The 19,044-nt window shown below is 43.6% G+C and overlaps 2 protein-coding genes across 2 annotated transcripts in view; one reads left to right on the top strand and one right to left on the bottom strand.

The window, feature by feature from the left end:
- Positions 1-1,969, bottom strand: part of LOC120061718 (alpha-1,3-mannosyl-glycoprotein 4-beta-N-acetylglucosaminyltransferase C-like) — an 87,826-nt gene extending 85,857 nt beyond the window's left edge. Inside the window, exon 1 of the mRNA XM_039011614.1 lies at positions 1,938-1,969. Within this exon, the coding sequence (XP_038867542.1) occupies positions 1,938-1,969 (32 nt within the window). The remainder of the gene's footprint in view (positions 1-1,937) is intronic.
- The window catches only part of ikbkg (inhibitor of nuclear factor kappa B kinase regulatory subunit gamma), a 19,164-nt gene continuing 681 nt past the window's right edge, over positions 562-19,044 (top strand). Inside the window, exons 1-8 of the mRNA XM_039011613.1 lie at positions 562-802; positions 6,237-6,436; positions 6,597-6,862; positions 8,305-8,478; positions 8,568-8,626; positions 8,702-8,749; positions 8,965-9,067; positions 13,026-13,155. Of these exons, the coding sequence (XP_038867541.1) occupies positions 6,241-6,436; positions 6,597-6,862; positions 8,305-8,478; positions 8,568-8,626; positions 8,702-8,749; positions 8,965-9,067; positions 13,026-13,155 (976 nt within the window). The 5' untranslated portion in view covers positions 562-802; positions 6,237-6,240. The remainder of the gene's footprint in view (positions 803-6,236; positions 6,437-6,596; positions 6,863-8,304; positions 8,479-8,567; positions 8,627-8,701; positions 8,750-8,964; positions 9,068-13,025; positions 13,156-19,044) is intronic.

Raw genomic sequence — 19,044 nt, 5'->3', positions numbered from 1 at the left:
TTATGGGCAGGTGGCAACAGTGTGTAGGAGGAAGGTTCCTAGGTGTGAGAAGTGTGCCGAAGGGAATGAGACAAAGGAATGTGTAGCATTGGGGAAAGGAGTGGTATGTGTTAACTGTAGGGGTGCCGATGGGACTGGGGATCAGAAATGTCCCGTGTGAGAGAGGCAGGTTGAGGTTTCCAGGGTTAGAGTAATGCAGAAGTTGACATATGCTGAGGCAGTGAAGAAAGTAGAGGAAGATGGGTCAAGGGGGAGGGATCCTGAGAGGAGGGGTGTAGTAGATCTGTACCAGTACAGAGGGATAAACCAACAAGTGATATATGTTTCAGTAAGATTGGATTTTTAGCATTTATGGCCTGAAGTAGGCCTAAATAGATGTAAATAGTGGAGTAACGTATTTTTTTTTTTGTGAGTGTAGTGTTAGATGGTAGGGTATTTATTTTCAAGCAGGATAAGGGAGTTGTACTCCAGTCTAGTAGGAGGCGGTAATGCAACATGTATTGGATGCCGGACGCCGTTAAACTTCAAAGAAGATGACGTCATCTCTCACAGTGCGGAAGTAGGAATTCCTGGCGCAAGCTAGCATAGCTCAGTCACTTTGACAGCTACATTAGCATAATGTCAAGAGACCTATCGCTAGAAATAATTTTACCAGATTTGAATAGAAACACGACGTAGAGTTGGTGTCAGTTGCGGAAATACGCTTGGTCTGCGACAATCAAACCAGAGCTAGCTAGGTGAATTAACTAGCGTTAGCCTGATTAACGCTAGCTAGCTACGTCAAGAGAGCTACAGAGAAAAGGTAAGCTTTCTTGACATCAAGTTAGCTAGATATGTCATTGGCTGCCACTGTTGCGCTAACTAGCTGACGTGATGGTCATGGCTAGCCCGAATTAGCCATGTTAGGTAGCTAGTCCCATGTCAGTCTAGCTAACCTTACCAAACGAACGGTGTTGTTGACGGCTTTCTAGCTATAGGCTTTATATGACTGGATGACTTGCAAATAGTTGGCAAGCGAGCTGACCGTATTTCATTAGCTAACACGGTCTGTATTTAGCGGGAGTTTACTAAGTAAAGATAGGTTAGCTAACTAGATAATCACCAACCACCATGATTGAACTAGAAGCGAAAGTGAAAGTAGGCTAGCTCCGAGCAGACTGACTGTTTTCCGTTAACTTGTCCAGTGATTTGTTTTGTTGACATTTAGAAAGTTCGCTGTGACAATAGATGTGACAATTTCATTTTAGGGCGCGTTTCCATTGAACCAAGTGTTGTCGATAAACTGGAGGTAATGACGACACACACAACGTTACAGTACAGTGTTGAATCAAAATGTATTGGTTGAAGTGTTTCCATAACCCATTTAGACAAGTTGATCATTAGATTGGCGACAGCATGTATGCCCTCCCACCTCATGTCTTATGTAGCCCGCATGGACAGAACGCATTCATCGACTAATATTTGTAGGCTGGACACATTTACATTTGTAACGCTTTTTTATGCATTCGACATGGAGCGCAGTTTAATAATATTAGCATATGTCACAGCTGGTTGCCGTAGTTTTGAAGTGTACCAGTATAGCTTCCGTCCCTCTCCTTGCCCCGAACCAGGGACTCTCTGCACACATTGACAACAGTTACCTGTCGCCCCACAAAAGCCGCGACCTTTAAAATAACAGGGAAAACAACTACTTCAAGGTCTCAGAACAAGTGACGCCACCGATTGAACGGCTATTAGTGTGCACCACCGCTAACTAGCGAGCCATTTCACAGCGGTTACACTCCTATTAGCTCTGTTGAACAGCGTGGCACCAACTCGCCTTCCGCTCTATTCCCAGCCCGTTGTTCTGCGTTACAATGGCGGCTTCGCGTTAACCCTGGAGGCTTAGCTCATGTAACCTGTTACTAATGTTACCGCAACTTGGTGGGCAAGCTCACTGTTCGCCCGGGTACACGTTGTTGTAACCCATAGTGATAGTGATGGCTGGCGCATAACTATCATACTGTAACGAACATGTTCTGGTCATGATTAACCATTTCTTTTTTTCAGAAAAATGTTGTAAAATCTAAACAAAACGCATGTCCCTGTCCTCTTTTTCAAGATGTGACCGATTTCATTCTTCATTCAAAGACTCAATCATGGACACTCTTACTGACAGTTGTGGCTGCTTTGCGTGATGTATTGTTGTCTCTACCTTCTTGCTCTTTGTGCTGTTGACTTTGCCCAATAATGTTTACCATGTTTTTGTGTTGCTACCATGTCATGTTGTGTTGCTGCCATGCTGTGTTGTCTTAGGTCTCTCTTTATGTAGTTGTCTCTCTTATGTGTTTTGTCCTATATTTATATTGTATTTATTTTTTAAATCCCAGGCCCCCGTCCCCGTAGGAGACTTTTTTGGTAGGCCGTCATTGTACATTTTAATTTGTTCTTAACTGACGTGCCTAGTTAAATAAAGGTTAATTTAATAAAATAAAACATTTAAACAACCAGAAGACATAACCTTTTTTCTTTTGATGATTTGTTATCTAAATGGCTGCTGGGTAATTTGACATGCATCACAATCTGTTTGTTCATAAGCATCAAATTGAGCGAATGCTGCACAGGTTCACTGAGTTGCAAACCATATGGATAGGGTTTAGCTCATTGATTTGTAGATCTGATGCTGTTTCTACCTCAGAGTATGAGCCTAGCAAGTGTCGTGAATGAGGTATGTATTACCCGCAGAAGGCCACAGGAAGCAGCAAAAGAGCTATAAACCATACTCTTCCCCCCCCCCCCCCTGACCTGTTCACACCTACGGACAAACGGGCGTGATCATTCTGGGTAATTTGTCTGCATTGTTTGGGGGTTTGATTAGAATGCTTATTTAGAGCGTCCAGTTTCGATTACCGCAACAGCATTTGAGCTCGGCACACTGTTTTTTTTTCACAGAAACATTTTGCACGAACACAGTCCTTACAAAGTTATGTCCTGAATTTAACAAGTTTATTTTTGGATGAAATATACAGACATTCACAGAAGTAATGACCGCATAATGCAATCATCCAAACCGGAAAATGTAGGCTACATTAGTCCTAGCGCTAACTGAGGAAATATTGACATCATACAAGCGGTCATATTTAGATAACTCTCGGCTGACAGAAACCACAATATGAATTAGCTAATACTATTCATAATTCATCACATCACAGGTGAGCTCAACATTGATCGAAATAATATAGTAAAATACTTTCTAGAATCGAAAGTAATCCGACGATGGGTAGTTTGTGTGCCCCTATGTTTGTTTTTCGTTTCAACCAAAGATTACAAGATGAGTTGCGTCTGTTTGCAATATGCATGTTGAAGGGGGTGTGTTGTCTATGATCATCCACTTCCCTTCTTTCACTTCTGGAAGTTTACCCGAAAGATGAGTGAACCATTCCTTCACCTCATTATAACAGCTTTGCATACATGATCTGCGGAAACATTGGTGAAGTGCTTGGGCTCTCCTCGAAGAGAGAAGTTTGTCCGGCTCAGTAAAACCTCAAACATGAATTCTCCTCAATGCTGAAATGGGCAACTTCTATGTGAATTAATGAGGTGGAACACACCTCCAATTTAAACTGTTAGAAAATAAAACTTGTTAGAAAATGTATTGAAATTAGATCATTAGAAGGCAATGTTAACTGTTGCGTAACAATCCCATTTTGGAACGGTGACTGCACTCTGACATCACATGCAGAAAACACCTCACGCTGTGGTGACCGTTAAAAACCCTAAACCTACGGATAACCTATTTTAGCCCTGTGTATACATACAGTACCAGTCAAAAGTTTGGACACACCTACTCATTCCAGGGTTTTTCTCTATTTTGACTATTTTCTACATTGTAGAATAATAGTGAAGACATCAAAACTATGAAATAACACATATGGAATCATGTAGTAACCAAAAAAAGTGTTAAACAAATCAGAATTTATTTTATATGGGAGATTCTTCAAAGTAGCTACCGTTTGCCTTGATGACAGCTTTGCACACTCTTGGCATTCTCTCAACCAGTTTTGTAGCTTTACAGTGATATGTATTATTATTATTTATTTAATACAAACATTGCAGTAAAACAAGGTTGTATTTTGGGTTCTGATAGAGAATGACTGTTGAACTAAGCTCATGAGGCATTTCTAAGTTATATTATTTTCTGAATCAATGGGAGATATAATTAATTTATAAGTAAAAAAAATAAATGAATGTGGATCCAAAAATGTATGTAGTAACTGTTTATTCACCTTTAACATAAACACAGACACTAGACACACGCTGGAAATTAGATTCACATATAGACATCTGGTAGATCTTAAGAGCCTTTGCTGAGCTGTTTGTTTACAGAAGTGTGCTGCCTGTCTGCTTGCCATGCAGAGAATTAGAACAATGTGAATAATGAAAAGGGAAGTATATAACAGGTATATCTCACCGGTTTCTTTACTCCATGTGTAACTCTGTGTTGTTGTATGTGTCAAACTGTTTTTGCTTTATCTTGGCCAGGTCTCAGTTGTAAATGAGAACTTGTTCTCAACTAGACTACCCGGTTAAATAAAGGTGAATTTTTTAAAACAAATTTGCTAGTTCAAACCACATTGTAGAACAGAAAAAAAGGCAAATGGAAGCAGATAAATGCTGGTTAAATAATACCTTTAGACATTCCTCTTTCCCCAACATAACGGCAATGTCTATTTCAAAATTGATGTTTGGAAGTTCTACACCACTTCATTTCGGATAATCTATTCTGTCTAATGATGTAAATGTGGGTAGCATAGTATGCTGTTAATTTCAAGATGATATCTTCACTCATGGAAGTCGGGAGGTCGCCCCATTGTTTCCTATAGGGGTATGACTGTCTATTTCACCAAAAATCGCACAAAGTGTATATTTAGATTTTTTTTTCAAGTCGGACACCAATTTAATCAGGAGAATCTCATCTTTTGTAATGATGTAATACGTCTGGGCAGCGAGCTCGGTTGTCATCGATCAATAGACCAGAAATAGTCCGAAGTGTTCGTGTTTTCCCTACTTCCTCATTACGCCGACATAAACACAGTTGACACTATCGAGGAGCGGATCTTCACACAAGCTTTTTTCTCCTTCCAGTTTCGTCCAAACAGATTGTAAAATGAAAAGGGATAAAAACATTTTGTGACATTTAAGGGAAATGTAATTCTAAGCATCACTCCAGTCAGAAGAGACTCTGTGACAGTCAGAAGAGACTCTGTGAAGGTTCGTTTCCATTCATTTGCTATGGCCTCGCTGGTGTTCCAGTTTAGCCAATGTTCTTTGGCTGTTTTTCAGCCTTGGGTGAATTTTGACTTGTTCTATTGTCCAGCCTAATATCTGCCATATTCTATTGTGCCAACACATCGCCGGGGTCCGTGCCACGGTGAAACGTACACTCCTGTAGATCTGATATAATTGGATGGTGAAACGTACACTCCTGTAGATCTGATATAATTGGATGGGGAAACTTGCACTCCTGTAGATCTGATATAATTGGATGGGGAAACTTGCACTCCTGTAGATCTGATATAATTGGATGGGGAAACTTGCACTCCTGTAGATCTGATATAATTGGATGGGGAAACTTGCACTCCTGTAGATCTGATATAATTGGATGGGGAAACGTACACTCCTGTAGATCTGATATAATTGGATGGTGAAACGTACACTCCTGTAGATCTGATATAATTGGATGGGGAAACTTGCCAACCAACCAGAAAAACAAGGCGAAGCCATTCAGACATTGTTGGAAGTCAGATCAATATTTTTTAACTATTAAAAATAATGATTTTTGCAAGAAGTAGACATTTAGAATTAAATGTGGAGTGGAACTTATTGTTACTTGATGAAATCACGTGCCTCGCGTACCTTCAAAAGTATGTGGCAATCCTAATTTATTGTCACCATATAAAGAAAGTTTGACAAAATAAAAATCCACCCGTCAAATGGATAAAAATGTTGTCGATCTTTAGAACATTGCTCCTGTATATATTCCGTTTCCGTTACACATGTTGCAATGATTTGTCGTTGTTGCGACATTGCTTTTGTTGAATAAACCTGAGTGACTGGAAACCTACTTAGTGTCTTGTACTAGTAGCTTTGAGTCATTGGATCAGTGCCTAAAGGCAGATACTGTAATGCTGTACAGAACTGATGGTGTGTCTGTATACATTTCTTGTTTTCTATATAATACGATGCATAATGTCCAGCGGCATGGTGCAGCCCCAGGCAGACATAGCCCTGCAGTGGGAGATGGCAGGGGACGAGGGTGGCGTGCAGCCCCAGGCAGACATAGCCCTGCAGTGGGAGATGGCAGGGGACGAGGGTGGCGTGGCTCTTCAGGTTCCTGCTGAGCTGGCAGCCAATGAGGTGGTGACTAGACTACTGGGAGACAACCAGCAGCTCCGAGGTAGGACTCACTCACTCACTCACTCACTCACTCACTCACTCACTCACTCACACACACACTCTAAACAAACACATACAAATATTTTATTTGGATCCACAATGAGGCACAGATTGTATATGTGTGTGTGTGTGTGTGTGTGTGTGTGTGTGTGTGTGTGTAGAGGCGTTGCAGCGCAGCAACCAGGCCCTGCGTGAGCGCTGTGAGGAGATGGAGGAATGGCAGCGGAGGTCTAGAGAAGAGAGGGAGTTCCTCAGCTGTCGTTTCCAGGAGGCCCGGGCGCTAGTGGAGAGACTGGCCATGGAGAACCACAGCCTCACCAGCCTGGCCAGCCCCTCTAGCCCCTCCAACCCTGGAGCGAACCAAGGCCTTCTGGTCAACGGCCCCAGCCATGGCTCGGAGACCAACGGACCTATGGCAACCTCTCTGGTCAGTGCAGATAGATTGAGGGATATAGATAGATAGATTCAATTGTTTTTTTCCCCCCCTCATCAATCTACACACAATACCCTATAATGACAAAGCAAACAGGTTTTTAGAAATGTTTTGGCCAGGTGATGAGCGGTGCCAGGTTTCCTCCAGATGATGCTTGGCATTCAGGCCAAAGAGTTCAGTCTTGGTTTCATCAGACCAGAGCATCTTGTTTCTCATGGTCAGAGTCCTTTAGGTGCCCTTTGGCAAACTGCAAGCGGGCTGCCGTGTGCCTTTTACTGAGGAGTGGCTTCCGTCTGGCCACTCTACCATAAAGGCCTGATTGGTGGAGTGCTGCAGAGATGGTTGTCCTTCTGGAAGGTTCTCCCATCTAGACAGAGGAAATCTAGAGCTCTGTCAGAGTGACCATCGGGTTCTTGGTCACCTCCCTGACCAAGGCCTTTCTTCCCCGATTGCTCAGTTTAGCCAGGCGGCCAGCTCTAAGAAGAGTGGTTCCAAACTTCTTACATTTAAGAATGATGGAGTCCAATGTGTTCTTGGGGACTTTCAATGCTGCAGAAATGTTTTGGTACCTTCCCAGATCTGTGCCTCGACACAATCCTGTCTCAGAGCTCTACAGACAATTCCTTCAACCTCATGGCTGGTTTTTGCTCTGACATACACTGTCAACTGTGGGACCTTATATAGACAGGTGTGTGCCTTTCCAAATCATGTCCAATCAATTGAATTTACCACAGGTGGACTCCAATCAAGTTGTAGAAACATCTCAAGGATGATCAATGGAAACAGGATGCACCTGAGATCAATTTATAGTCTCATAGCAAAGGGTCTGAATATTTATGTAAATAAGGTATTTTGGTTTTTATTTGTAATAAATGTGCTAACGTTTCTAAACCTGTTTTTGCTTTGTCATTATGAGGTGTGTTGATGAGGAAAATAAATCATTTAACCAATTGTAGAAAAAGGCTGTTAACGTTACAAAATATAGAAAAAGTCAAGTGGTCTGAATACTTTCCCAATGCACTGTATGTACAGGACCAGTCAGAAGTTTGAACACACCTACTCATTCAAGGGTTTTTCTTTATTTGTACTATTTTCTACATTGTAGAATAACAGTGAAGACATCACAACTATGAAATAACACATTTGGAATCATCAATCCAAAAAGTGTTAAACAAATCAAAATATATTTGAGATTCTTCAAATAGCCACCCTTTGCCTTGATGACAGCTTTGCACACTCTTGGCATTCTCTCAACCAGCTTCACCAGCAATGCTTTTCCAACAGTCTTGAAGGAGTTCCCACATATGCTGAGCACTTGTTGGCTGCTTTTCCTTCACTCGGTGGTCCAACTCATCCCAAACCAAAACAAGCTTGTTGTTTCTATGGCAACATGGAGATATACTATCTGTCTTTCAACTTCCTGTCTCTTTCTCTAGCCCGCAGGAGGAGGTAACGACTTTCTCCAGCTGCTGAAGAGCCACAAAGAGAAGTTAGAAGAAGGGATGAAAGATCTGAGGAGGAGGAATGAAGAGCTGGAGAAAGAGAGGGAGGAGGGAGAGAGAGAGAGAGACTGCCTTCATCGCTCGGTTGAGCAACTCAGAACCAAACTGGTGTGTGTGTGTGGTGTTGGGGTCATTCTGTGAAGAAATGTAAGAAATGATAGCTTGAAAATGAGAAGTATTATAATTGTGTTCCTTAGAGTTGTGGTGTTACCGAGGAAACGGTTCAGCGTTCCGATGCCCCGCCCTCCTCTGACAGGTAATGACATCATTTTCTGACAGTCAGCATCACTTCCTGCAGTGTGTTGATGTGGTCTGCTTTCTGTCTCCTCAGCTCCCACCTGGCCAAACTCACAGAGCAGCTTCAAGCCACACAGGGCAGGTAAGTGTGTCTCACTATTCTGCCTTGTGGTGGTTATGACTTGTGATCCTAAATATGTCCCTGTGTGGTGTCCGTGTGTGGTGTCCGTGTGTGTGGTGTGTGTGTGTGTGTGTGTGTGTGTGTGTGTGTGTGTGTGTGTGTGTGTGTGTGTGTGTGTGTGTGTGTGTGTGTGTGTGTGTGTGTGTGTGTGTGTGTGTGTGTGTGTGTGTGTGTAGGTACAGAGAGCTGCAGGAGAAGTTAGATTCCCTCCAGAAGAGTTCAGCTCAGAGAGACAGAACTGAAGTGCTGCTTAAACAGAAGGACAAGGACTGTGCCCAGGTACACACTATACTATACTATACACACTATACTATACACACTATACACACTATACTATACTATACACACTATACTATACACACTATACTATACACACTCTACTATACACACTATACTATACACACTATACTATACACACTATACTATACACACTATACTATACACACTATACTATACACTATACTACTACACTATACTACACACTACTACACTATACACTATACTACTACACTACTACACTATACTACACACTACTACACTACACTATACACTATAAACTATACTATACTATACACACTACTACACTATACTATACACTACTACACTATACTATACACTACTACACTATACTACACACTACTACACTATACTACACACTACTACACTATACACTACTACACTATACTACACACTACTACACTATACACTATACTACTACACTATACTACACACTACTACACTATACTACACACTACTACACTACTACACTATACTATACACTACTACACTACTACACTATACTATACACTACTACACTACTACACTATACTACACACTACTACACTATACACTATACTACTACACTATACTACACACTACTACACTACACTACACACTGTCCACTACTACACTACACACTATACTCAACTACACTATACACTACACTACACACTATACACTACACTACACACTATACTACACACTATACACTATACACTATACTACTACACTATACTACACACTACTACACTATACACTATACTACTACACTATACTACACACTACTACACTATACTATACACTACTACACTATACTACACACTACTACACTATACTACACACTACTACACTATACTATACACTACTACACTACACTACACACTGTCCACTACTACACTACACACTATACTCCACTACACTATACACTACGCTATACACTACACTACACACTATACTACACTACACTACACACTACTACACTATACACTATACTACTACACTATACTATACACTACTACACTATACACTATACTACTACACTATACTACACACTACTACACTATACACTATACTACCACACTATACTACACACTACTACACTATACTATACACTACTACACTATACTACACACTACTACACTATATACTATACTACTACACTATACTACACACTACTACACTATACTACACACTACTACACTATACTACACACTACTACACTATACACTATACTACTACACTATACTACACACTACTACACTATACTACACACTACTACACTATACTACACACTACTACACTATACTACACACTACTACACTATACACTATACTACTACACTATACTACACACTACTACACTATACTACACACTACTACAATATACTACACACTACTACACTATACACTATACTACTACACTATACTACACACTACTACACTATACTATACACTACTACACGATACACTATACGACTACACTATACTACACACTACTACACTATACTACACACTGCTACACGATACACTATACTACTACACTATACTACACACTACTACACTATACTATACACTACTACACGATACACTATACGACTACACTATACTACACACTACTACACTATACTACACACTGCTACACGATACACTATACTACTACACTATACTACACACTACTACACTATACTATACACTACTACACTATACTCCACTACACTATACACTACACTACACACTATACACTACACTACACACTATACTACACTACACTACACACTACTACACTATACACTATACTACTACACTATACTACACACTACTACACTATACTATACACTACTACACTATACTACACACTACTACACTATACTACACACTACTACACTATACTATACACTACTACACTACACTACACACTAGTACACTACACACTATACTCCACTACACTATACACTACACTACACACTATACACTACACTACACACTATACTACACTACACACTACTACACTATACACTATACTACTACACTATACTATACACTACTACACTATACACTATACTACTACACTATACTACACACTACTACACTATACACTATACTACTACACTATACTACACACTACTACACTATACTATACACTACTACACTATACTACACACTACTACACTATATGCTATACTACTACACTATACTACACACTACTACACACTACTACACACTACTGCACTATACACTATACTACCACACTATACTACACACTACTACACTATACACTATACTACTACACTATACTACACACTACTACACTATACTATACACTACTACACTATACACTATACTACTACACTACTATACTATACACTGCTACACTATACTATACACTACTACACTATACTATACACTACTACACTATACTACTACACACACTGCTTAAACAGAAGGACAAGGACTGTGCCCAGGTATACACTATACACACTATACTACACACTACACACTACTACACTATACTATACACTACACTGCTACACTATACACTATACTACACTACTACACTATGCTACACACTACTACACTATACACTATACTACTACACTATACTACACACTACTACACTATACTACACACTACTACACTATACTACACACTACTACACTATACACTATACTACTACACTATACTACACACTACTACACTATACTACTACATTATACTACACACTACTACACTATACACTATACTACTACACTATACTACACCCTACTACACTATACACTATACTACTACACTATACTACACACTACTACACTATACTACTACATTATACTACACACTACTACACTATACCCTACTACACTATACTACACACTACTACACTATACACTATACTACTACACTATACTACACACTACTACACTATACTACACCCTACTACACTATACACTATACTACTACACTATACTACACACTACTACACTATACTACACCCTACTACACTATACACTATACTACTACACTATACTACACACTACTACACTATACTATACACTACTACACTATACTACTACACACACTGCTTAAACAGAAGGACACGGACTGTGCCCAGGTATACACTATACACACTATACTACACACTACACTACACACTACTACACTATACTATACACTACACTGCTACACTATACAATATACTACACTACACACTACTACACACTATTCTACACCTGCATTGCTTGCTGTTTGGGGTTTTAGGCTGGGTTTCTGTACAGCACTTTGAGATATCAGCTGATGTAAGAAGGGCTATATAAATACATTTGATTGGATTTGACTACACTACACACTATACTACTACATACTATACTGTACCCAGGACCACACTACACACTACACTATACACTATACACTACACACTACACTATACACTACACACTACACTATACACTACACACTACACTATACACTATACACTATACACTACACTATACACTACACACTACACTATACACTATACACTACACACTACACTATACACTATACACTACACACTACACTATACACTACACACTACACTATACACTACACACTACACTATACACTACACTATACACTACACACTACACACTACACTATACACTACACTATACACTACACACTACACTATACACTACACACTACACTATACACTATACACTATACACTACACTATACACTATACACTACACACTACACACTACACTATACACTACACTACACACTATACACTATACACTATACACTACACTATACACTACACTACACACTATACACTATACACTATACACTACACACTACACTATACACTATACACTATACACTACACTACACACACACTACACTACACTACACACACACCGGCCTCAGCCATGTTGTCTAACACTGAGTGCTTGGTCCTTCCGGTACTAAGAGATGTGTGTGTTTAGCTGGCTAAGGACGGCGAGGCGCTGAAGGCCCAGGTGACGTCTCTCCTGGGAGAGCTGAGAGAGAGACAGAGCTGTCTGGACCGGAGCCAGCAGGACCGCAACATACTGGACGACAGGTACGACAACGTGTGTTGGGCGCTTTACCCGGTTTTACTCTCTACTGGTGCTGATGGGAGACCGGTTTGGCTTTTACTCTCTACTGGTGCTGATGGGAGACCGGTTTGGGTTTTACTCTACTGGTGCTGATGGGAGACCGGTTTGGGTTTTACTCTACTGGTGCTGATGGGAGACCGGTTTGGGTTTTACTCTACTGGTGCTGATGGGAGACCGGTTTGGGTTTTACTCTCTACTGGTGCTGATGGGAGACCGGTTTGGGTTTTACTCTACTGGTGCTGATGGGAGACCGGTTTGGGTTTTACTCTCTACTGGTGCTGATGGGAGACCGGTTTGGGTTTTACTCTCTACTGGTGCTGATGGGAGACCGGTTTGGGTTTTACTCTCTACTGGTGCTGATGGGAGACCGGTTTGGGTTTTACTCTCTACTGGTGCTGATGGGAGACCGGTTTGGGTTTTACTCTCTACTGGTGCTGATGGGAGACCGGTTTGGGTTTTACTCTCTACTGGTGCTGATGGGAGACCGGTTTGGGTTTTACTCTCTACTGGTGCTGATGGGAGACCGGTTTGGGTTTTACTCTCTACTGGTGCTGATGGGAGACCGGTTTGGGTTTTACTCTCTACTGGTGCTGATGGGAGACCGGTTTGGGTTTTACTCTCTACAGGTGCTGATGGGAGACCGGTTTGGGTTTTACTCTCTACTGGTGCTGATGGGAGACCGGTTTGGGTTTTACTCTCTACTGGTGCTGATGGGAGACCGGTTTGGGTTTTACTCTCTACTGGTGCTGATGGGAGACCGGCTTGGGTTTTACTCTCTACTGGTGCTGATGGGAGACCGGTTTGGGTTTTACTCTCTACTGGTGCTGATGGGAGACCGGTTTGGGTTTTACTCTCTACTGGTGCTGATGGGAGACCGGTTTGGGTTTTACTCTCTACTGGTGCTGATGGGAGACCGGTTTGGGTTTTACTCTCTACTGGTGCTGATGGGAGACCGGTTTGGGTTTTACTCTCTACTGGTGCTGATGGGAGACCGGTTTGGGTTTTACTCTCTACTGGTGCTGATGGGAGACCGGTTTGGGTTTTACTCTCTACTGGTGCTGATGGGAGACCGGTTTGGGTTTTACTCTACTGGTGCTGATGGGAGACCGGTTTGGGTTTTACTCTACTGGTGCTGATGGGAGACCGGTTTGGGTTTTACTCTACTGGTGCTGATGGGAGACCGGTTTGGGTTTTACTCTACTGGTGCTGATGGGAGACCGGTTTGGGTTTTACTCTCTACTGGTGCTGATGGGAGACCGGTTTGGGTTTTACTCTACTGGTGCTGATGGGAGACCGGTTTGGGTTTTACTCTCTACTGGTGCTGATGGGAGACCGGTTTGGGTTTTACTCTCTACTGGTGCTGATGGGAGACCGGTTTGGGTTTTACTCTCTACTGGTGCTGATGGGAGACCGGTTTGGGTTTTACTCTCTACTGGTGCTGATGGGAGACCGGTTTGGGTTTTACTCTCTACTGGTGCTGATGGGAGACCGGTTTGGGTTTTACTCTCTACTGGTGCTGATGGGAGACCGGTTTGGGTTTTACTCTCTACTGGTGCTGATGGGAGACCGGTTTGGGTTTTACTCTCTACTGGTGCTGATGGGAGACCGGTTTGGGTTTTACTCTCTACTGGTGCTGATGGGAGACCGGTTTGGGTTTTACTCTCTACTGGTGCTGATGGGAGACCGGTTTGGGTTTTACTCTCTACTGGTGCTGATGGGAGACCGGTTTGGGTTTTACTCTCTACTGGTGCTGATGGGAGACCGGTTTGGGTTTTACTCTCTACTGGTGCTGATGGGAGACCGGTTTGGGTTTTACTCTCTACTGGTGCTGATGGGAGACCGGTTTGGGTTTTACTCTCTACTGGTGCTGATGGGAGACCGGTTTGGGTTTTACTCTCTACTGGTGCTGATGGGAGACCGGTTTGGGTTTTACTCTCTACTGGTGCTGATGGGAGACCGGTTTGGGTTTTACTCTCTACTGGTGCTGATGGGAGACCGGTTTGGGTTTTACTCTCTACTGGTGCTGATGGGAGACCGGTTTGGGTTTTACTCTCTACTGGTGCTGATGGGAGACCGGTTTGGGTTTTACTCTCTACTGGTGCTGATGGGAGACCGGTTTGGGTTTACCCTCTACTGGTGCTGATGGGAGACCGGTTTGGGTTTTACTCTACTGGTGCTGATGGGAGACCGGTTTGGGTTTTACTCTACTGGTGCTGATGGGAGACCGGTTTGGGTTTTACTCTACTGGTGCTGATGGGAGACCGGTTTGGGTTTTACTCTCTACTGGTGCTGATGGGAGACCGGTTTGGGTTTACTCTCTACTGGTGCTGATGGGAGACCGGTTTGGGTTTTACTCTACTGGTGCTGATGGGAGACCGGTTTGGGTTTTACTCTCTACTGGTGCTGATGGGAGACCGGTTTGGGTTTACCCTCTACTGGTGCTGATGGGAGACCGGTTTGGGTTTTACTCTCTACTGGTGCTGATGGGAGACCGGTTTGGGTTTTACTCTCTACTGGTGCTGATGGGAGACCGGTTGGGTTTTACTCTCTACTGGTGCTGATGGGAGACCGGTTTGGGTTTTACTCTCTACTGGTGCTGATGGGAGACCGGTTTGGGTTTTACTCTCTACTGGTGCTGATGGGAGACCGGTTTGGGTTTTACTCTCTACTGGTGCTGATGGGAGACCCGGTTTGGGTTTTACTCTCTACTGGTGCTGATGGGAGACCGGTTTGGGTTTTACTCTCTACTGGTGCTGATGGGAGACCGGTTTGGGTTTTACTCTCTACTGGTGCTGATGGAGACCGGTTTGGGTTTTACTCTCTACTGGTGCTGATGGGAGACCGGTTTGGGTTTTACTCTCTACTGGTGCTGATGGGAGACCGGTTTGGGTTTTACTCTCTACTGGTGCTGATGGGAGACCGGTTTGGGTTTTACTCTCTACTGGTGCTGATGGGAGACCGGTTTGGGTTTTACTCTCTACTGGTGCTGATGGGAGAATCCGGTTTGGGTTTTACTCTCTACTTACTGGTGTCTGAGGGAGACCGGTTTGGGTTTTACCCTCTACTGGTGCTGATGGGAGACCGGTTTGGGTTTTACCTCTCTACTGGTGCTGATGGGAGGACCGGCTTGGGTTTTACTCCTCTACTGGTGCTGATGGGAGGACCAGTTTGGGTTTTACTCTCTACTGGTGCTGATGGAGAACTGGCTTTTGGGTTTCTCTCTCTACTGGTGCCTGATGAGAGACCGGTTTGGGTTTACTCTTCTACTGGTGCTGATGGGAGACCGGTTTGGGTCTTACTCTCTACTGGTGCTGATGGGAGACCGGTTTGGGTTTTTACTCCTCTACTGGTGCTGATGGGAGAACGGTTTTGGGTTTACTCTCTACTGTGCTGATGGGGAGACCGGTTTGGGTTTTTACTCTCTACTGGTGACTGATGGGAGACCGGTTTGGGTTTTACCCCCCCCCCTCTTACTGGTGCCTGATGGGTAGACCGGCTTTGGGCTTTACTCTCTACTGGTGCTGATGGGAGACCGGATTTGGGTTTTACTCTTCTACTGGTGCTGATGGGAGACGCGGTTTGGGTTTTACTCTCTAATGGTGCTGATGGGGAGACCGGTTTGGGTTTTAACGTACTCTACTGGTGCTGATGGGAGACCGGTTTGGGTTTTATCCTCTCTACTGGTGCTGATGGGGAGACCGGTTTGGGTTTTACTCCTCGACTGGTGCTGATGGGAGACCGTGTTTGGGTTTTACTCTCTACTGGCGGTGCTGATGGGAGACCGGTTTGGGTTTTACTCTCTACTGTGCTGATGGGAGACCGGTTTGGGTTTTACTCTTAGCGGTGCTGATGGGAGACCGGTTTGGGTTTACTCTCTACTGGTGCTGATGGGAGACCGGTTTGGGTTACTCTCTACTGGTGCTGATGGGAGACCGGTTTGGGTTTACTCTACTGGTGCTGATGGGAGACCGGTTTGGGTTTTACTCTTACTGGTGCTGATGGGAGACCGGTTTGGGTTTTACTCTCTACTGGTGTGATGGGAGACCGGTTTGGGTTTTACTCTCTACTGGTGCTGATGGGAGACCGGTTTGGGTTTTACTCTCTACTGGTGCTGATGGGAGACGGTTTGGGTTTTACTCTCTACTGGTGCTGATGGGAGACGGTTTGGGTTTTACTCTCTACTGGTGTGATGGGAGACCGGTTGGGTTTTACTCTCTACTGGTGCTGATGGGAGACCGGTTTGGGTTTTACTCTCTACTGGTGCTGATGAGGAGACCGGTTTGGGTTTACTCTCTACTGGTGTGATGGGAGACCGGTTTGGGTTTTACTTCTACTGTGTGTGATGGGAGACCGGTTTGGGTTTTACTCTCTACTGCTGTGTGCGGTGAGACCGGTTTGGTTTTACTCTCTACTGGTGCTGATGGGAGACCGGTTTGGGTTTTACTCTTCTACTGGTGCTATGGGAGACCGGTTTGGTTTTACTCTCTACTGGTGCTGATGGGAGACCGGTTGGGTTTTACTCTCTACTGGTGCTGATGGGAGACCGGTTGGGTTTTACTCTCTACGTGGTCTGATGGGAGACCGGTTTGGGTTTTACTCTCTACTGGTGCTGATGGGAGACCGGTTTGGGTTTTACTCTCTACTGGTGCTGATGGGAGACCGGTTTGGGTTTTACTCTCTAGGTGCTGATGGGAGACCGGTTGTGGTTTTACTCTCTACTGGTGCTGATGGGAGACGGTTTGGGTTTTATCTCACTGGTGCTGATGGGAGACCGGTTTGGGTTTTACTCTCTACTGGTGCTGAGGTGAGGAACGGGTTGGGTTTTATTCTACTGGTGCTGATGGGAGACCGGTTTGGGTTTTACTCTCTACTGGTGCTGATGGGAGACCGGTTTGGGTTTTACTCTTACTGGTGCTGATGGAGGACCGGTTTGGGTTTACTCTCTACTGGTGCTGATGGGAGACGGTTTGGGTTTTACTCTCTACTGGTGCTGATGGGAGACCGGTTTGGGTTTTACTCTCTAATGGTGCTGATGGGAGAACGGTTTGGGTTTTACTCTCTACTGGTGCTGATGGAGACCGGTTGGGTTTTTACTCTACTGGTGCTGATGGGAGACCGGTTTGGGTTTTACTCTCTACTGGTGCTGATGGGAGACCGGTTTGGGTTTTTCTCCTATGGTGCTATGGGAGACCGGTTGGGTTTTACTCTCTACTGGTGCTGATGGAGGACGGTTTGGGTTTTACTCTCTACTGGTTGATGTGGAGACCGGTTTGGGTTTTACTCTCTACTGGTGCTGATGGGAGACCGGTTTGGGTTTTACTCTCTACTGGTGCTGATGGAGAGACCGGTTTGGGTTTTACTCTCTACTGGTGCTGATGGGAGACCGGTTTGGGTGTTTACTTCTACTGGTGCTGATGGGAGACCGGTTGGGTTTTACTCTCTACTGGTGCTGATGGGAGACCGGTTTTTTTTTTTTTTTTGTTTTTTGGGTTTTTCTCTCTGTTGTTTGGTTTTTTTTTTTTTGGGTTTTTTACTCTCTACTGGTGCTGTTTATTTTCTCTGTGCTGATGGGAGACCGGTTTGGGTTTTACCTCTACTGGTGCTGATGGGAGACCGGTTGGGTTTTACTCTCTACTGGTGTGATGGGAGACCGGTTTGGGTTTACTCTCTACTGGTGCTGATGGGAGACCGGTTTGGGTTTTACTCTACTGGTGCTGATGGGAGACCGGTTTGGGTTTTACTCTCTACTGGGCTGATGGGAGACCGGTTTGGGTTTTACTCTCTACTGGTGCTGAGGGAGACCGGGTTTGGGTTTTACTCTCTACTGTGCTGCTGAGGAGACGGTTGGGGATTTTCTTTTTTTACT

This window comes from Salvelinus namaycush, chromosome 16 (assembly GCF_016432855.1).
Source record: "Salvelinus namaycush isolate Seneca chromosome 16, SaNama_1.0, whole genome shotgun sequence".
Lineage (NCBI taxonomy): Eukaryota > Metazoa > Chordata > Actinopteri > Salmoniformes > Salmonidae > Salvelinus > Salvelinus namaycush.
This window is presented reverse-complemented; position numbering and strand designations above follow the sequence as displayed.